General features: G+C 47.9%; 1 protein-coding gene across 1 annotated transcript in view; it reads left to right on the forward strand.

Annotated features, from left to right (window-relative positions):
- Nucleotides 1-21,105, forward strand: part of LOC149346643 (uncharacterized) — a 35,868-nt gene extending 14,763 nt beyond the window's left edge. The window contains exons 2-6 of the mRNA XM_089585430.1: nucleotides 6,672-6,859; nucleotides 8,605-8,694; nucleotides 12,315-12,437; nucleotides 14,799-14,888; nucleotides 20,758-21,105. Of these exons, the coding sequence (XP_089441556.1) occupies nucleotides 6,672-6,859; nucleotides 8,605-8,694; nucleotides 12,315-12,437; nucleotides 14,799-14,888; nucleotides 20,758-21,018 (752 nt within the window). The 3' untranslated portion in view covers nucleotides 21,019-21,105. The remainder of the gene's footprint in view (nucleotides 1-6,671; nucleotides 6,860-8,604; nucleotides 8,695-12,314; nucleotides 12,438-14,798; nucleotides 14,889-20,757) is intronic.
- Nucleotides 21,106-21,487: the final 382 nt, after the last annotated feature.

Raw genomic sequence — 21,487 nt, forward strand, 5'->3', positions numbered from 1 at the left:
AGAACCGAACGGGCGATGACGTTCTGTGGACTCCCTGGCAGCGTTGCAAGACGCTGTCGCGTTCCACTCTTAGAGGCGAAGCTTAACATCATAACCACACATCAGTGACGCAAGCAGCAACACCGCGCTTAAGGCTTTCGAATCACCGCACTTTAGGGCAACAAAGTTCCTCCCTGATTTTTAGAGCGCAGCTCTCTGGCGTCCGTTCCTGGGTTTCGCGTCGGCGTCGGCCTCGTAACCAGCTCCGCCCCCAATGTCACGCTTTTCAATTGGTCGAAATGCTCGTGACGTCACAGTGCTCGAATTTCAAATGGGGCCAATTGTACTTTGGCTAGTAACCATGCAACCAATGAAAGGGATCGTATAGTGATGCTGCAGCTAAGTTGGACTGAGTTTAGTTAATTGCTTAATTAATCAATTAGCCTAATTAATATAGAGGAGAATGAAGAGGTCAGAAGAAAAGAAAAGAAAGACGCGCGCCGCAGCGTCCGCGGAAGGAGACGCTGCTGAAAAAAACAGATAAGTACGAAGCCGCGTTCCCTCCACCACCACGCACTTCCCCACTCAGTAAGACGTTGCTCGTTTCATATACGTTGTGTCGAACATCCTAGACAGTTCCAACAATTGACAGGTTAATGACAGAACACGATGGACAGAAATACAATAATATAAATATGAAATAGCCTAATTAACCTTTCTAGTTAGACCGCATAAATCAATAAAACCGAGAACGAAATTGGTCGAGTTGGGGAATCGAACCAGGGTCTCCGGAGTGCGATACGAGCACGCTAGCCACTCCGTAATGCCAGCTGAATGGTTTGGAATGAACAAAGGCGCGTCTAGCTAATACGGCGTCTTAGTTCACTCCCATCTTCCCCCTTTCCCTTACGGCGAGGTGCAGGTGTCCACCCAGATATGCGAGAGAGATACATTTCCTTTCCTCAAAAAATAAATTTACCGTCCAGCAAGGCGTACAGCCGAATTGGCGATGGCGTTCTGTGGACTCCCTGGCAGCGTTGCAAGACGCTGTCGCGTTCCACTCTTACAGGCGAAGCTTAACATGTTAACCACACATCAGTAACACACGCAGACAGCCAATGGACGCGTCATTCGCTGGCAGCACTTGATTCATCATTCACAACCACATTCTTAACGTACGCTCCCTTGCCGCACATGCCAAGGACGTACACCACGATCACATTCTGCGCCATTCCTCTGTACTTTGCTTTGCTGAAACCTGGATGGATCCCGAAGAGCCTCTCGAAATCATAGATTTCCTATACTGCTGTGGTGCTCGCAGAGACCACAACAGAGCGGCGGGAGTCGCTATCTACTTGCGCACAGGTCTCTCTGCAATACCAGTCGAAATGTTTGGCACGTCACATGAAGTTGTGCGCCGCAAAGTTGCCCAACGGCTTGCTGGTAGTAGCTGCCTACTTCGCCCCTACCGCACTCACGAAAGACGTCGTGCACTTCCTGCAACTCGCATTAACCGTCCATCGATCCACACCGATGTTAGTAGTGGGGGACTTTAATGTTGACATAAAGACAAACAGCAATTTCCTAACACTTATGCGGGAGAACATCCCGTTCCTCTCGCTCGTAACGCGTCCCACGGCTGTAACAACCTCGCGAGGCACTTGTATAGATCTCGTCTTTGAGAATCAAGCATTGGTGTACCAAGTCGAACATATATCAGTCTATTTCTCCGACCACAAAGCTTCCTTCATGACTGTCAAGAACTGTTAGTGGAATCTTTGTTAAAGGAATACGTGTGAAAAATAAAAATTTGCTGCGCTCAAATTTCGCATTAGGAAGTAACGTAATCGTCGGTAATTTTTTTTTTATCCCTCGAACGACGCGTGAATCCTGTCCAAAGATGTTCAACTGAAATGATCTCAGCACATCTACTTGGCCGCTCGATAAGGTCCACCATATATATATTTCGAAATATTTCGAAATGTCAGTGAAGAACAGTCGAAGTTTTTTTCGCCCTGCACGAAGAATGGCCTTGTCGACAGTTTGAGTGGTCGATCTGGGGTCTCCCGGTGAAGAACGAAAACGAAACCTCCTCTGAATCTATATATCTTCACAACTTGCGAAGCAGTGAACTGCGCTACAGTGCAATTCATTGAAAGCTGGTAGTTTCATCACAGAGCTGTGGCCATGAATAGCCATTTGGACAGTCTTGGTGACGACACGTGAAACTCGGACACCACCCATTGCTTATAAGAATATGTAGTTATTCATACAACCACCTAATATGCCACTTGAAGGTGACTCCAAGTTAATAAGAGTTCGAGCTAGTTATAACGAAATTGAAGGGGCCTGTCGATTACTTCGTTATAACCCGTGATGACCGAGCTTCCAAGGGGAATCATAATTGATTCGTTGTATCGATTATTTCGTAATAAACCCTTTCGTTATAACGAGGTTCGACTGTAATAATTTAGAACAGACGTAAATTGAACGCATCCAGAATCGCCCACGAAAGGAACGACAACGAAAAATGAACTTAAGGTCGACAGTTACAACCCCAACTACTCCTAGTAAAAGAAAAGTGCATTATTGGAGGGAAAATATTCAGAAAAAGCAAATAGGTTTTTTTATTTTTGGATATTGTGGAATTATGCGAAAAAAAAATGAAAATATCATATATTTCGTCCACTGTTGTATCTTCCGCTGCAGTGCCAGAGAAAGTAGTCCTCGAGCGCTCTGCAGTTTCGCAGTTGACGCGCCACTATGACTAAGTTGTACCGGCATACGGCTACTGAGCACGGGGGCGCGAGATCAAATCCCGACCGCGGTGGCGGCGTTTCGATGGAAGGGAAACGCAGGAGGCGCCCGTGCACTGAGCGATGTCAGTGCAGTTAGAGAACTCCAGCTGGTCGAAATTATTCCGGAGACCTCCACTACGGCACCTCTTTCTATACTTTCTTCTTTCGCTCCCACCTTCCTCCGTTCCCTCGCGGCGCGGTTGAGGTGTCCACCGAGTAGTGTGATAAAAGTGCCGCGACACAGTTCACGCAGCCTAGTGTTGCGATAGTATCCCAGACATCGCCGACCGAGCCGACAGGGATTGTTAAAGCGTCCAGACAAGCAGATCCAGCCGAGAAGAAAAAGATGCCCAGGCTTAGCTTGGTTAAGCCAAGAATGAGTTGCATATTGCGCGGTCTTCTTGCGAGAGGTATTGCTTGGCGGCACTCGATTTTCTCAGCAGCTTTTCCTCCGTGACGTATGGATGGATGGATGGATGGATAGGAGCGCCCCCTTTGAAACGGGGCGGTGGCAACGGCCACCATGCTCAGACGTACTTTTTTAATTTTTTTTTTATTATTTAGTTCTTTCTTTCTTTTTGTTTTGTTTTCTTTTTTTATTTCATGTCGTTGACCACATGAAATGACCACATGACGTGACGTCACCAAACCACGTGACGTCCCGTCACGTGGTTTGGTGGCTGCCCGGCCGCGCCCTAGGGCTGAACTGAGTGATTGCAATATGCTACGCATAAAAAAGTTAAGATGTGATTCGACTCGGCCGAACCGAGTTAACCGTAGCGAAAGGTGTGATTGGTTGCGGTTGCGACTGAGAGAAGGATGAAAAGGAAAGTGCCCGGGCCTGCCGACTGGCTCAAGCCGAGCCACCACCGCTGCCACGTGCAGATAGAAGAGAGTCGAAAGATCAGAGGAAAGAGAAAAAGACAGAGTAAAGACGCGCGTCGCAACAATCGCGTCCGCCGGAACGGACGCTGGCTGAAAATACAGATACACGGCCACAGCCCGAAGGCTGCAAACCGAATGCCACAGATATATGCGAAGCTCTCGGTTATATACAACTCTCGACGCTGACGTCACACCCACACTCATCACGCCACAGTCACGTGGTACCACGCGAAGGTCATGTGACTTCTTCCACACCAACTGTAAGGTCAAAGGGCAAGGGTGGTCCACTGAGTGGACCACACATGGCAAGGCATAAGCGCATAGCACCACCAGCCATAGCTCAACCAAGGTCATTCAAGGTCGGCGGCCAGTCAAGGGAAATGTGAGTTAGGCATCTTAGTGTAGCCTTCGCTACAAAACTGATATTCTTAATTGGCAAGCGGCTGGGAGGAGTGGTCGCTACTTTTTAAAGCGAAAGCCTTAAATGGCTCATCAACAACGAAACTCGGCGTTTTGGCGACGAAAATTCATTGTGATGTCACCATTATCCCGGAGACAGGAAGTAACTGCATCGGACCGGAAGTGAAACGAGAAGTGACGTCATCAGACCGAAAGTGACGTCAGCTAAACCGGAAATGAAAGTCGGAATTGACGTGGTGGCTTGGTTAAAGCGGTGCTTTATTTGTACTCGTATGTCGTGTGGCCTTCCCTAAAAGGCCTTAACCGGAAAGGCCTTTGAGACTCTCAGGAGGTGCCTCAGTTTTTTTTTTAACCACCGATTCGTTCTTCTACACCGTCATCGCTCCGATATCTCCGCTCGCAGCTGTCCCGCTCCCTGTGCCTATATGGAGCACATCCTAGTATCGTGTCCCGCTGCTTTACAGTACCCACCATGCCTAACCCCCTTACTCAGTGAGTGGTGTAATGAGTGAGTGGTGTGAGAGGTGAATGTTACAAAGCGTTTCAACGGGACCGCGTTAATGGACAGCGACAGCGTTTAGCGAAGAACCCGGCGTCGTAATAGGCGTGTCGATAAAATCCGGACTGGGTCGTGACGTCACAGGAGGAGCTTGATTAAAAGTGATTAAAACATTAGATAAACTGTGATTATAAGGCTGCAGCATGACTAAAACGCCATCATGTAATGTGAGAATACAAAGTAAATTAATTGCGCTGAAAATGAAAATAGAGTAGTAGATTGAAAGTCGAACCCGTGACCTTTGGGTCCCAAGTCAGACGCTAACCCTAGGTAATTGAGGCACGTTTGTTCGATTTAGTTGAAGGAAGGCCTTTTGTACCTTGTCCCTCAGTGTCCGTATCTGCGACGTGATATGCAAAGAGGACACTGGAGGGACCTATTAATGCGAGAGCATTATATGGATATGTTGCGTCAGCAAAAAGTGTCCGCAAGACGTGTCCGAAAATTTTATTCGCACGATTACGTCGTTCTCCTAGGATAAATGTGTGAAAGTGCGATTCTGACAGATAGTGTGCGATAAAATGTTGCCATGGGAAAAAAATTGGTTGATTAGGTGTAATTAGTTGACAATTAGTCAACACACCGCGAAAAAACAAAAAAATACACTTAGACGTCGATATAGTGCATGGACGTCGATATAGTACATTGACGTCAGAACAGCCACGGACGTCGATATAGTATGTGGACGTTTTGCTTTCGCATTGCTTCAATGCAGGTCGCCGCAGCGTTCTTTTTTATTGCTATCCCGTCATGCCGTTAAGGCGGAGCGTAAATATCTCCCAGCTTTATTCCCTGCGACTCAGTTGCTTCCGATTATCGCCGCCGGCCCACATCGGTACGAAAACCGCGACCGGAACAACTTAGGCAAATCACGCGTGGCTGTTTCAACGTTGTTCGAGGTGGTTGTCGATCTTGTCGGCTCCTTATATCGAAAGTTCGATGTCACATTTAAATTCAGCGTGGCAGTGAGTTTTATTCTCTTTTCGAGGGCAAAAGTTCGCTCAGTGAACAGTTTGAGCTTCGCACTAGCGTGTTTAAACTCCTGTCTGCTGCACCATCCCAGTCGCCGCACCACTCGTTGCAATACCTCATCTAACTACAACAACGCGTTCTTCATCTGTCTGAGAGAGACAGACAAAGAGCTATTTCCAGAGTAGTATGACGAGCCCGGAGCTCTTTAAATGGCAGGAGACAGAATACAGCGCTCATAAAAATAATAAATCATAGGGCGAAATTGCATATGACACATAACTTCAATGCGTAATAGATAAAAAAAAAAGATTTAAAGCATTTTTACCGATTAAATCAGCCCATGGAAACCTCTAGAATTTCGCCTCCATCGAAATTTGACCGACACGGGTTCGATCCCGGCCGCGACAGTCAAATTTCGATGGAGGCGAAATTCTAGAGGCTCGTGCACTGTGCAATGTCAGTGCACGTTAGAGAACCCCAGGTGGTCGAAATTTCCGGAGGCCTCCACTACGGCGGCCGCCGCGGTGGCTCAGTGGTTACGGCGCTCGGCTGCTGACCCGAAAGACGCGGGTTCGATCCCGGCCGCGGCGGTTAAATTTCTTTGGAGGAGAAATTCTAGAGGCCCATGTGCTGTGTGATGTCAGTGCACGTTAAAGAACCCCAGGTGGTCGAAAATTCTGGAGCCCTTCACTACGGCATCCCTCATAGCCTGAGTCCCTTTGGAAAGCTAAACCCCATAAAACCAAGTAAACCAAAACCAAACCCTTCACTACGGCGTCCCTCATAGCCTGAGTCGCTTTAGGACGTTAAACCCCCGTAAACCATAAACCAGATTGAAATGGCACAATGTGACAAGCAAGAAAAACAATACAGGACATCATAATCGGAAGTCAAACAACACAATGCAACTAAGCAGTCCTAAATAATGAAGACCTAAGTACAAAATAATGTAAAGATAAATGTTAAAGGTAAATATAACAACCTTCTTTCTCTCTACCTCTGTCGCATTAGCTGCGGTTATCGAATAACTTTGTCCTCTTCATCTTCCCCGCCCGCAGCCAGTCCGACGTCGTCGAGCGCGACGGATAAGCCGAAGGTGCCCGCCCCGGCGCCCAGCGATGCCGTCGTCGGCGACGGGGAGGACGAGCTGACGGAGCGTCAGACGCTGTCCAAGGACGCCACGCTCCTGTGCCGCACCAGCGTCCGCGGGAAGAACGACCCCAACGTGCGAGGCTTCGCCTACTCGGTGAGCATGGGCTTATTCCCGAACAAACATTTATTTAGACAGTCTACAGACTGTCCATAGACTTTTGTCTAGTAGTAGTAATACTAGTAGAAGACCTTTATTCGACCATAGTTTACAGGCCGAGCATGTCGACCGCTTGGGCGACCACAAGTCGCTGTTCTTCCTCCCCTTCAGCGCCAAGCCAGTCGAGCCAGGTGGTAATGGATAGAGATGGTGGGGGGGGAACCCGACTGCTGAGCAGCCGGGCAATAGAAGAGGCAATGGGCCAGGTCCGTATATATACTGGGGCAGTTGGGACAGGAAGGGTCCGATCGATAGCGATAGAGAAAGAGGTGGGACGGGGTGATGACTGAATTCATTTTGATGTGCCGAAGAAGGCGAGCCTCCGGCACCGTGAGTGATGGATGAGGGGGAGGGTAAAGGCGTTTGTCGAGGGCTTTCTATAGACTTTCTATAGACAAATCCTATACGCTAGTCTTTAGGCCATACAAATCCTAAAGACAGTCTATAAACAATCTATAGATTTATGGCCATTTACTTATAGTAGACTTTTTCTACAGACTTTGAATAGACAAAAGGAAATATCTATAGGACATCAATAGAGTCTATAAGAAGTCTATAGACAATTTTTAGAAGGGTTCTCCAAGTTCTAAGGACGTATATAATCACGCCACTTAAGGACAAGGTTTGCACCCACGCGATGAACGATCGTAAGACATGCGAAACACGAAAGCACGTTGGCCACACAAAGAGGAGAAGCATGTAGGGGAAAAAAGTATAGTGGTACTTTTGAAGATAATTAAAGCGTCCCGGCCCGGAGTAACAATTACAGATTGTAATTCGAAACTTAGATGAAGAAGAAAAATATAAATTTGGCAAAGAAACTTCAGTTTACGTGTGGGAATGCGAAAGCGTTACTGTCCCTGGGTGCATTGAACCCTGCCCGCACACGTACCACCCACACACGCGCGCATGACGCCACCCGAAACGCTGCATGACGAACGGTTGCATCACAGTTTGCATATGAGAATGGTTTTAGATCGAAAACTCTACTGCTCGAGGTACAACTCAGTTTCCCCTGTGGCTTTGCGCGTTTGACCTTGAAGCCCGACCAAGGTCAAACCAAGCATACATCTCCAAGACTAACAATATATATGACTGTGTGTCTGAAGGCATTTTCCAGTTTCTCCCAGATCATGAATGGCAGTTTACCAATATTACTCAAGAGAAAAAGTATATAACAACTGTATCTTATCGCTCACCTATGGGGCAGAAATGTGGAGGATAACAAAAAGGGTTCAGCTTAAATTACGGACAGAGTGGGTCAGGGATCAAACACGAGTTAAGGGCATCCTAGTCTAAATCAAGAGGAAGAAATGGGCTGGGCAGTTCAAGTTATCCTAGTCGAAATCAAGAGGAAGAAATGGGCTTGGGCAGGGCATGTAATGCGAAGGCAATATAACCGCTAGTCCTTAAGGGTAACGGAGTGGATTCCAAGAGAAGGCAAGCATAGCAGGGGGCGGCAGAAAGTTAGGTAGGCGGATGAGATTAAGAAGAGTGCGGGGATACGGTGGCCACAACTGGCAAATGACAGGGTTAATTGGAGAGACATGGGAGAGGCCTTTGTCCTGCAGTGGGCGTAGTCAGGCTGATGATGATGATGATACCTCTCCTCTCCCTTTTTTTTGCGAGCATGCCGCGCTCTACCACATCAAGCACTCCTGAATTCATTTCCCTCGTTGCAGAACAACCGCTGCGTGGCGCTGTGTCGCAACGGCTACGGCATACCCTGGAGGCAGACCTTCACCGCACAGACTACGTGTGGCAGCGGACAGGTCAGCGCTTCTCTCTGGCGCCCCTCCTTCTCTGGCGAGGGGGACGAGGAGGGAAATATGTTACAAAAAAGCTACACGAATACTTCAGTAATTTGTAGTTGCCTTCTGCCTCGCATTTTGTGGTTATATAACTCTGTGTACGTGTCCTCTTTTGTGTGCTTTGTATATATGTATGTGCTTTTTATATGTATACACTCTGTTTAATTTTGTACTGTATAACATTTCTCTGTATATACCGCCTGTCGCTGCTTGTAAACGTCTCCGGGACTCAGTCAAGGCCCAGTCGGTCCTTTTAGCCCGGAGAACGTTCCAGTGTAGAACTGTAGAATAAATTGAAATTGGAAGTTGAAATTGAAATTGGGTAACGGCGTCATAGGCGTGAGGTGGGCTCGTCACGACGAGCAAACGAAAACCAGGAGGAAGATGCAGTGATTGTCACGGAAACTCCCCGGCAGAATAGGTTTACAGTAAAACGGGGAAATTACGGTTAACCCTTTGCCGCGGCAAACTGAAAACGGTGCGTCAACGTAGCATATATTTGCATGCTGAATACTACTGAACTATCAAACAAAGCGTTCAGGGTGTTTTCGTATTTATAATAGGCCTCTTTGTTGTCCTATGTATTTCAAATTTACGAACACGAATGTACGGTTTGACGAGGCCCAGTTTGGCAGGGAAAAACACTGAAACATTGTTGAGCTTTGGAGTCTTTTCTGTTAATGGACTGCCTGATAATTCTTCAAGCAATGTTCAGTTGCAAGGAAAGTTTTCTAATACGTCCGAAAGAGAGGTATGAGTATTTATCATTTTTAGATGTTTTTACGAAATCATGCGTACAGGTACGTACCCCTTTTTCTACGAAACCAGTGGTCGAAAGGGCTTAAAGCTGACGTCATTCAAGCCCTAGAGGCATTCTGAGTGCAATTTTACCATTCTTACACATGTGAGACTTGCCTACAGCTCGGGTATGAAATATTTCATGTGGCCTAAATTTTCTTGCGGTTTTTGGTTTATATAGTGTTTATCGTCTCAGAGCAACTCATACTATGACGGACGCCGTGTTGGGGGCCTACGGATAATTTCGGCCACCTGGGGTTCTTTAACGTGCACTGGCATTGCGCAGTACACGGGCCTCTAGAATTTCCCCTCCATCGAAATGCGACTGCCGCAGCAGGGAACCCGCGTCTTTCGGGTCAGCGCCCGAGCATGGGTCTCGGCAGAACCGAGGAGTGCCACTTTAGACGGCTCTAAACCGGGTCTGTCTTAAATCCCGCCGTACTAAAACATGTGGACCCGACATTCGCGGAGAGTATGCTGACCTATACCAAACGTTGTGGGTCTGTTAGTACAATGCACATATAGCCGTTATAAGTCAACCAACTAGGGAGGGCTGGGAGGCGGCCCTGTCCAGCTCGGACCTGGAGGCCCTGGTCCAGAGAGCACGGGCAGCGGCGGCAGCCAATGGCGTCCCGTAACAGGGACTGCCACCCAGGTCAACGTCCATCCACAGCTTCCCTTCCCAATTCAATATACAGTGCTACAATAAATGTTTTCTCCTCCTCCATCGTAACCAATGAGCTACCGCGGCAGCTTAAATATTCTTAGGACAGGTGAGCTGGAGAAGGGACCAACCTGAAGAAAGAACACTTATCTGCAGTTCACTTGGGCCTGCTTTGTCTCAATTCACTTTCTTTGCCTTTCAGGGGTGAAATACTATGCGGTGCCTTCTTCGTCGTAACCTTTAGGGAGGCCATTGTGTTGTCCTGCCTACGCTTACTTTTGAACGAAAGGCTTGAAATTAAGCTGAGGAGAGCGCAGCGAGCAATGGGTAGGAAAACTATACGGAGTAACGTTACAGGATATGAGTGGAGCGGGTCATGGAACAAACGCTAGTTGGTGACATCTTAGTTTAAATAAGCAAGAAGAAATAAGCATAAACAGTGAACGTAACACAACTGTCTATCTTCGAAGACAAACGGTGTCCCCTTAGTGTAACGGAGTGGGTTTCAACAGAGGGCAAGTATAGCAGGAGGCGTAGGAGGGTCAGGTGGGCGGATGCGATTTGGAAGTTCGCGGAGGTAAGGTGGCCGCAACTGTCAAAGGACAGGGTTAATTGGAAAATCATCGGACAGCTCTATGTCCTTTGCATGAACATGAACCTGAAACATCAACCAGTAACTATCCCGCACGTCTACCCTTGTGATCTATATACCATGGATGCTCATCAGCGAACAGATGTGAGCGTACGAGTTGTCGGTTGCGAAATGCGACGGCCACATCATTTACTCTACTATCCACGTCCCCCTTTCGTCTGCTGTAATACAAAGCTCCACGCGTACAGGGAATGGTGTCCTATAATTGCGTATGTGGCAGCTGTTTATGCGTTGCACGGTATAGCTGGGGTGACTCGTAATCGAGTGTCTCGTAAGCTAGAAGAAATTTCTTGCCTTATCTTTTTGACATGACTGCGCGAACTGTGGGCGCAAAGGCCAGTCCTGAAAGCCGCATTCAACCATACGCTGTAGAGTGTAGCAAAGCTGCACGCTATCCGAAAACATATATACGTCGCGTAACCATACATGTGCACAGGTCTCTCCATAAGAGGAGAGAGGGAGGGGGCAGAGTTCATGCTTGCGTCTGATCATGCATTCTGGGTACCGGGGAAGCTTGCCCGCCACCCTCCTCTTATGCGCGTAACTGAACAGGGTATATATGAGTTCCTTCCACCATCAAGTGCGTGGAATTAAAAGCGAATAAGACTCTTTGAATTCGACCATATATTGGATGCTTTGCGCTGTACACAGTTTCACGAACTTGCGCTTCCGTTCTTTATTTCTCCTTTTATTATTTTTTTCTTTTTGTTGCTGTTATCAGTAAACATGTATTCTGTGTCACGTAGCGCCTTATACGCTTTTCTTATCGTTTACTGTATGCAGACATGCCACTATCTCTTCGCCTTTCTGCTCGCAACTTCACTGCTTAAATGTTGATTCCTTTGTTTGTTTTGATTATGCAATGGTTAACGCTTTATGCGTTGTTTTCGGCTGTGCTGAACGGAAAAAAGCATAGACTCAAAAAGAAACCTGCTGTGAGGAAACCTGAGCACCACTGATGACATTTCTTGCCATAACCGGAAATTCCCTCACTTAGGCCCAAAAATCCCTATACAAGACCCCTTTTCCGTGCAGCAGCTTGAAAACTCTGGCAATCGGGAATAAGTGAGACAACTCTGGTTCCTCAAATTCCCCGAAACTGTGTAAAATTCCCTTTTTGACAAAATTTGCTCATTAATTTCTCCACAAAAGGGATTCTGGTTCCTAAAATTCCCGAAAGTGCGCAAAAATTCCTTTTTGACAAATTTCATTCCTCATTTTCCCCTTAACAAGCGATAGGGGGGCCTCCGGCTTTGTCAAGCTGTCGCTTGTGACAGCTTTTACTGCGGGTCTCCCGCGCCATGTATTCATTAGGCGCAAATAAAACCATTATTATTATTATTATTATTATTATTATTATTATTATTATTATTATTATTATTATTATTATTCCCCAAACAGAACATCACTCACTGGTGTGAATTTATGACGTCATTGTGTCCTCTCGCCCCCTCGATGCCTGCGCAGGTGTGCGTGAACCGGGAGTGCATGCAGGCGGGCACCAGCAAAGACCTGCAGACCTGCACCACCATCTTCAACCAGAGCCGCCGCAAGTACCGCCAGATGGGCAACTACCGCGTCGAGGCCGGGGTGCGTTGAGGCACAGTATACACACTCACCCTTGCGAAGTGGCGAACAAAACGGAAAACTTGAGTTATCGCAGCATGTCGTTGAGCTGAATACTGGAAATTAAATGGCGCATTTACTGTCTCATTTCTCGGTGGACACCTCAACCGCGTCGTAAGGAAACCGGTGAAGAAGGGAGTGAAAAATGAAAGACAAAAGGTTTGGTTTATGGTTTATGGGGGTTGAACGTCCCAGGGTGACTCAGGCTATGAGGGACGCCGTAGTGGAGGGCTCCGGAAATTTCGACCACCTGGGGTTCTTTAACGTACAAAATAAAGGTGCCGTTGTGAAGGGCTCTGGAATAATTTCCACCTCCTGAGGTTCTTTAGCGTTCTCTGACATCGCACAGTACACGGGCGTCTTTTGCGTTTTGCCTCCACCAAAACGCGGACGGGATCGAACCCGCGCCTTCGGGCTCACCAGCCGAGCGCCCTAACCACTGAGACGCCGCAGTGAGCGTGTTTCGCTCGGCATGCGCTGCACAAATGGTTTGTGGACAGAGACAGCGGATATGTTCCGAAGAAAGGAAAGGCGCGGTAATTGTCTTCCTTGAACACCCTGACCGCTTAGCCTCATCATGGCAAAATCGGTGATGAGAGCGCAAGGGGAGACGACTAAGAGAGAACATGTAGACAAACAAAACACGTGGTCTGGGTCACGTCCGGGTCAGTGGTCGAACTCAGGTGTATTCGGATTCGCTTTTTTGGAGTATATCGGGTACCTGGCCAACAGAATACGTAATAAACTGGGGTTTGGTTTTGTGGGGTTTAACATCCCAAAGCGACTCAGGCTATGAGGGACGCCCTAGGAGTGCAGGACTACAGATAATTTCGACCACCTGAGGTTCTTTAACGTGCACTAGCTAACATCGCACAGTACACGGGACTCTAGCATTTCGCCTCCACCGAAATGCGACCACCGCAGCCGGGATCGAACCCGCGTCTTTCGGGTCAGCAGCCGAGCACCGTAACCAGTGAGACTACTTAGTCGCCACGGCGGCTGGATGCCTATTAAACTGCACGCGGCTACAAATGATCTAGCTAGAGCTTCTTTTCCACTGGACGCGGTACTTCTAAAGCATGCTGCTAGTTTGTTTTCATCAAAAGGTGTCAAATAGCGGAACAGCACACAGAAGGGACATACTCAATACAACACGCAATACACACACCCGTGTTTCCCCTGTGTCCCCTTTTGGTGCCTTTAAAAATATTGAACCAATTCACCCAGCACTATACGTGTTAAGCTATCCTGGGAAACATATATCGTTCCGGACATGGGTTGCGCATTAAAAGAATTGTGCCGCGTGGAAGCGACGCCGCTCTTGCATTTGGTTCGCGTTAGCTTTCGGGGAAATGAGTGGTTTATACAGCGCCAAACTACGAGACGACGCTTTAAAGTGAGCGCACAACACAAAAACGTTGACTTGTGACGAAAACTTTATCGCCCATTCGCTCGCTCGCTAAACGCACTTTTTGAGACTAAACCCTTCCCAGCACGCCTTGATGCAGAAACCAGGAAGCGAAAAAGAACAGAAATCCCAGAGAAACAAGTAAACCGATAGAAAAGGCAGTAGGAGCTTCCACGCTCTACATGCATGAAAGGAACCGCTTTTCATCCTTTTGTAAATACAAGGAAAGACAACTGACACACTCAACTTGGCGACGGTAGGTCTAAGCCGTTTCAATGATTTCCCTGACAATCTGATCGCGATGCTCGTTTGCAATGCAGCATCGAGAGGAAACACGGCGTGCAACTGTGACTGCGACAACGCATCGCAGCACTCTCCGACGTCACAATGGCCGTGACTTTGTTGTTCGTGGAGCACTGTGAGAGGCCAGTGCGCGTTCCTAATAGGCTTATCGCCACCTACTCCGACCCACCCCGCCGAAGCTACGTCCTGGTCAACAAAATGGCGCCCGCCACGCCATACGTTGGTTGAGGCATCTTCAGGGTTGCCGGACGTACTTATAGATTCCTTGTAAATATTGCGTCTGCGTAATTTATAAAATTGCTTGTACAGAAACCTTTCGCCGTTGTTCTTACTTTATGTCATCACTTCAGTTTGTCGCCACATGGCCACCTCTGGGAAAATTGAGCTGACAGTGCTCAAGACTACCTAATTTCAGAGTGGAAACACTGTAATCAAAATACGTAAAAAGATTAATTTGCAAGCAAGAGTGCGTCACACATACGTTCGTCTACAGTCAAGGGATGACGATAAACACGGGCGAAGCAAACATTTTTCTCCTTAGCTTGTGTTCACTGCAGGGGCGGTGATCTGAAGAGGTTTCTGCCCCTGCCAACTTCTCGCCACCTGCCTTGCAGGTGATCTCCGGCTGTCGCCTGCGCTGCTACAACCCCAACACCGGTGAATCCCTGCGTGTCAACCGGGACGACAACGAGAGGTGCCAGAACGTGAGTGTACTTGCCAATCAGTCAAATGGGACGCTCGCGTAGATGTCGGTGACATTTCACTCCTGACTAAAAGTTCTCTCAACCCTCTTAATAGGGTCTGCACAGTCAAAAAGTGCTCAATAGCGATATTTTACTACCCACTCAGAGACTAACCATGTACAGGCGCGGCCATAAGTAAACGGAGCACGCTGTTGCGTTCGAAGTGCAATCGCGCGCTTTCTCCATTGGCAATGGAGAAGCGTTGTCTGTCTACAAGAAAGCCCACCAAACTCCGCTACCAGCATGCGCGTACCACTGCTGGAAATTTCAATTAGGTGACGGGTGAAAAATATTCGAAGACAGTTGCGTGCTCCGTTTACTTTTGTCCGCGCCTGTACAGTCGAGACCGCTGATAACGAATCTGACGTTCGCGTAGATTGCGTTCGTTGTATCCAAAGTTCGTAGTAAGTGAGCTTTCTCTGTAATAGCCAAACTACTTGGGAAGCGCAGTGAAATTGTTTGGTTTGGTTTTTTGGGGTTTAACGACCCAAAGCGACTAAGGCTGTGAGAGACGCCGTATAGTGGAGGGCTCCGGAAATTTCGACCACCTGGGGTTGTGATAGTGCCCACTCTTTCTACTATCCACATGACGGCATCACTCCGCAAGGCTCCTAGAGGCCCCCGTGCCCAATGGAAAATTTCGACTCCGCTTCGTCAAGGACGAACGATGACGTCACACTCACTCACAGCGCTCCTGATGGCATCCTGGTGACTTCCATACGCACGCACAAATTGACCGTGCAGTCCGTCTGCGCGCGCTTGGCCGACGGCTATCTACATTTGCAATGCCGCCATTTTTATTGATTTCTGGGGACGCCACGTTGTTTTGGAAAGGAGTCGCGGGAGCCCGGAGGAGCTCTTGTCTTCGCGCAAGTGGCAAGCGCGCGTTTGTCAACTGCGGGGTGATTTACGGCACCACCTCGTTCGCTCTAAACGAGTGGCACGGCGATGGTTGTTCGTTTTACCGAGGACACAGTGTCACTGCCCTAATACGTATTCTGACGGTATAGTAAGAAAAGAAGATTGTGTAAGAATTTATTGTGTACAAATTGGTTACATGAATGCAGTATACAGGCGAGGGTCCCAAAGTCAAGCGACTGTCACGGGACCCCCGGTAGATTAATACTAACTTGAATAAAAAACAAGCAGCATCACAGACAGACAATTAGCAGTAATAACAATGGTATTTTAAGTAAGTAACATAATGAGAATGAATTAGATTAGCAGGCCAAAAACAAACAGACAAGCAAAACAAGAATAACAACCCACTATAAATAATATTGTACAAAATACAGCGTTGTGAAAAGACATATAAAGAAACAATTGAGAATACAAGGATACAGTTGTAAAGAAACAAAAAACAAGGTAGAAATTTCTAGCAAATAATTAAGGACAAGAATTTTCTAAAGTGAATAGAAGCAGTTCACTCCACATTTTGCTGCAAAATGTGGAGTGAACTGCAAGTGCCACCATCGTTCGCAATCAGAGAGCGCTCGTTATAACTGGGGCCGTTATACGTGATCTCGACTGTAATTCATTAGGTATGGGACTGCGTCCTAAGCAGAAAGCAGTACAAAACAGCCGGACGGGTGGCGCCGCCCCTCGGCGCTTCCCTCGTCACTGGAATGGGCCGGCGCCAGACGGTGCATCGGAGTGCGCAATCTGTTGTCGGTTTCTCTAGAGTTCGCTTCGGTGCTCTCAAAACAGAGAAAACCTCAAAGCTTTGCAATAAAAATCGCGATCGCACCATTCGGGTGTGAAACTGAGGGAAACTCTTCGGAAGCTAGCAAAGGACCTCCACGCATTATTAACGCGAGGGCGTTCTTGTCTCATGAGTGGCGTGTACAAGACCTGTCATCAGAGCGTGTCCGCATGAACTGTCGATCATCCATTATCGGATTAATTAATGAAATAGTTGATTAAATAAATATTAATTTATCACGTACGAATAATTAGGCGCTAAGGTGATTAATTAAAAGGGCGAATAATTAATTTAACGAAGCAATTAGTTGGGTTAACCATTTACTTAACAAATTAGCGGTAATTTTGTCGGACCTGCGAGCTGTTGAATTACTTATTTAACTCAATAAAAACTAAATCGCATTACACTCGATCAACTCACCAAAATGGTTAACTGTAAAATTAAATTTAAGCCAATTAGAGAATTATTTTTTGCATCAATCGACAATTTCATCAAACTGCTAACTTAATTAATGAATTAATTGTTGAAATGATCTCATTAATTCATTAGCACCTTGGTGTGCTCACCAGACGCTCTAGTAACGGCACCCACGTTTTCGGATGCGGTAGACCAAAGTTAGAGCGAAAACACCACTTAGAAACGGCAGAGGCGTACAGTAACGAACACGCAGCATCATAATCATCGGCAGCAGTAAGAGAAGTGCTTTCGCCTTACTACACCCAAGCGGACTTGAGTGCACCCTTGCAATTTTGTTTCAAGGGCACCGTGCCTCTTTCCTCCGATTCAGCCATAAAGCACTGCCTTTCCGCATGAAAGAATTGTTTACTATCAAGCGGTGTTTATTTTAGAAATGCATTCTGTTGGCTGCTAATTGTGAACACCCTCGTATAACCGTGAAACTCGCATAGATTCTGCCGTAAGTAATGAGGTTACGTACCATCGTCCCGTGAGCGCAGCCTTTTTCCATTCGGCAAATATTCTTCGAAGGCGCCCCCCAACTTCGACTGGCGGTCGTGCAAGACGCCATTTCTTTGTCAACGGCGAATGCGAGCTCCGCAGCATGCTTGCATCGGCCGTCCACGCCGAAGTTGCAGGAGCATTTGGCTGCAGTTACGTTCCTTAATGCGCCCAACTGCGTGCAGGCAGTAATACGGCACGTCAAATCCGTTTTGCGTGTTAGAACGGTTACCCTAAGGAATGAAGTTGCACTTACTTCCAGGTCCACATCGCAGCTTGGCGCATTCAGCTTTATTTATTTATTTATTACCTCAAAGGCCCCGGTTGTGGGGCATTACATGAGGGATGGGCGGATTACATGCAGATTATATAAAGATTACAGAGTACATAAAGATCAGGATACATAAAGATTACAGGATACATAAAGATTACTGATTACTGAAGATTACTGAAGATTAATGAAAGCTTTGTTCGTGGTAAGCACTTACCTAGTATGTGCGTGACCACACCTTGACACTCGCGCATGTCGTACACGTGGCTTGCCTCGCAAAAGCTTCCCCCTTCATCGAGATTGCCTGATCGAAAAAACTGTGTGCGATTATTTAAGCTTTGAAAGCTGCACCGCAGAACGACGTGTAGAGCCATTTTCGCGGACCGCAACTCCTCATTCCTCTGACGAGCGTTTTGCCACGGGTGGCGCTGTTCCGCTGAGGCGACGGTGGCGCCATACAACGGCCGCCCGGTCCCTCCAGAAAAGCTTCAGGAAAGACATACTAGTAGCGCAAAAGGTGGTCACGGACTTAGTAAGGGAACATGACGAGCGATTTACTGCTACAGGCTTTATCTGACCAAGAACGTTTATATACCTTCATTTCTGCTCATGCACTAAGACACGGGCCCCAAACAGTCATGTGTCAACAGATATGAATCAAGAAGAGTGACCATTACACGCGTTTACTGATATGCATCAAGAAACGCCATTCCACTCCCGCGAAGCACAACAGAGGAATCAGTGATACAGTTGCCTCCTCGTTTCTTTTTATCTTTTACTAGCTCTCGTTTTGTTTTGACGCGGCTCTTCAAAAACATTTTGCAGACCCATAACCGATGGCCGCGGGCAACTGGATTCTTCTTCGTGCAAGCTATAGGCGATGGTCTGGAAGATGGGAAACTTTTTTTGCCAGTGAATTCTTGTGCTCACGCGGTCGATAATTAAGACAATGTCCGGTTTGCCCAACGTATAACTTGACGCATGTAAGTGGGAACTCAAATACAACTAGGTGAGGCTATGTGGGGTTTTCGGTGTTGCACCACGCACTCTTGCACTTTTTCTTTTTTCCTACCAATGCGTGAGCCCAGGCCAGCGAGCTTTTGCGGAGCAGAGAATAGCACGTCTACCCCGTACCTATCGGCCACCTTTTCGAGGCTGTGGGAGGTTTTGCGAACGTAAGGCATCCGACCTCCGGCCTCGATCGCTTTCTTGCTTATTGTGGAAGGTTGTTCTGTTTGCTGCCCTTCAACTTTTGATGCGAAAAGCTTCACTAGGCTAGTCAACACCGGGTCTGGCATGCGTCGTGATCAATTTTAGCCACAGCTGCGCATGCGCGAGTTCGCCGCGTGACGTCACTGGAGAGGCTCAGGTGGTCGGTGGAGCCGCCGCCGAGCACGGCTCCGCCCGTCGACCTTCGCCGTAGTTCTCGCGCTCTGCGCGTGCTTACCGAGTGTGCATCGGCGCGCGCTCGGCTACCTCGTATGACGCTACTTGCAGCCGCGTGTTTACCATAGTTGTTACGCATGCGGAAGGAGGATTATATAACGCGCTTGCCTACACCGTTATCGTAGTGCTCCCAGTGCATTGTGCGCGAACTGCGACAGCCATGACGTCAAACCGAGCGTAACTGAAGCTTTTCGCTTGTATATCCAGGTTTAACCACAGCTAAGCCACTGCCAGTTTTTTTCAGCAAGGACTGCGTCACGGTGAGTGCGAGAGAGGCGGATTAGACAGCGGGGAGAGGGGGAGAATCGGTAGACGCCATTGGCTGGATCGTCCCCTTTGAGGAGCACTTGCCGCTTCGTTCTTCAGTTGTATCCGAGTGTAGTGAAATGAGACGCACAATGGATTACAAGAATAAATTCCTTAGGCATCCATCATTGAGCGTCAGTACATCGATACCTTGTTGACCAAAGTAGTCAGTAATTAACTGACTACTTTCGGCAACAGGCAAGTTGTACCCTATCTAATTAAGATAGGGTACAACTTGCCTGTTGGCGACCGTATACTCTGTGCGTGAAAATGGTATTCCGCTTATCCATGCATGCCTTTCCAGAAGAGGGCAAATAGGGTCTGGTTGGTACATGTTTTACGAATTGGAAAAACAGAGCAATAAAAGACGACACAAGAGAAGGACAAAACACCAGCGCTGGTGTTCTGTCCTTCTCTTGTGTCGTCTTTTATTGCGCTGTTTTTCCAATTCGTAATGCATATCTTTTTTTGTAGTATTTGGTATTTTTGTGATTATACATGTCAGACACTTTACGTATCTTAAGTTTCTTTAAAGATTCGTTTGTATATTCTAAAAAAAGGACTTTTGCATCGCTCGCACTGCTTTCTTTTGTAGGATCACCAACTTATGTATGCTTTTGTGGTGTCGTATCTCCCCAAATAGACACACAGTAACTAAGGAACGAGAACTGCTCTTTCTTTCGCCTCTTCTTTTGCTCTTTTCCGTTGTCTGCATGCACTTTTTACCTTGAAGGATTCCCCCAGACTATATTTACCACATTGGACTAACAAGCTCTCATTGTTGCTTCCCCCTGCAAACTGGATTCCCCCACACCACACACCAATTTACCGCCTTATTGTTGCTTCCCTCTCCAAACTGGATTCTTCTAGGCCTATTTACCACATTGAACTAACAACCCAATGGGCTCTGAAACTCGCTTGGACGTCCTGGGGGCATTTTGGACGTCCTGGGGACATTTGGAACGTCCTGCGGACATCCACTGGCGTTTCGGTGCTCACTGGGAAACTGTGACTGTTGCTTCCCTCTGCAAACTGGATTTTCTCAGACCTATTTACCAAACTGGACTAACAAACATTCATTGTTGCTTCCCTCTGCAAACTGATCCGCTGCTCACCCCCCCCCCCCCCCTTTATCTGCGCATGCGCAGCGCCTGTACGAGGGCACCTGCCGTGGCGGCGTGTGCCGGTCCCCCAACGAAGCAATCGCGGCCATCGGGTCAGTCATCCCGATCCCGTACCAGGAGGCCAACGCCTTCGCCAACACCGAGGACCAGGGCATCGAGGTCGAGGAGCCTGCCTTCGCGGGCGAGGAGTTCGCCCTGGAGGAGAGCTTCGGCGGAAGGCCGCAGGTGCACTTCGCCGCCGACGCGGTGCCCGGCCACAACGGCACGCTCGGTGGTGCCATCTGAAGACCGGAGCCCTGCTCGCTCGGGCACTCCGCTATTTATGACTATTTATGTGACCATTCCAATAAAGAGAGCAATTTTCTCTTGGAAGACGTGTGCGGCAGTGCTGATCCCTCTCTTGCTAAAAGTTTAGAATCTGCCTGGTCAATGAAAACCTGTCCTGAGGCTGCTGAATAGTTGTCCTAAAACGGAGAATGACATGTGCCCACTCTGGTTTGGTTTGGTTTATTGGGGTTTAACGTCCCGAAGCAACTCAGGCTATGAGGGACGCCGTAGTGAAGGACTCCGGAAATTTCTACCACCTGGGGTTCTTTAACGTGCACTGACATCGCACAGCACACGGGCCTCTAGAATTTCGCCTTCACCGAAATTCGGCCTCCGCGGCCGGGTACGGGCCTCTAGAATTTCGCCTTCACCGAAATTCGGCCTCCGCGGCCGGGATCGAACCCGCGTCTTTCGGGTCAGCAGCCGA

Source organism: Amblyomma mixtum, chromosome 4 (genome assembly GCF_055824585.1).
Source record: "Amblyomma mixtum isolate Tamu chromosome 4, ASM5582458v1, whole genome shotgun sequence".
Lineage (NCBI taxonomy): Eukaryota > Metazoa > Arthropoda > Arachnida > Ixodida > Ixodidae > Amblyomma > Amblyomma mixtum.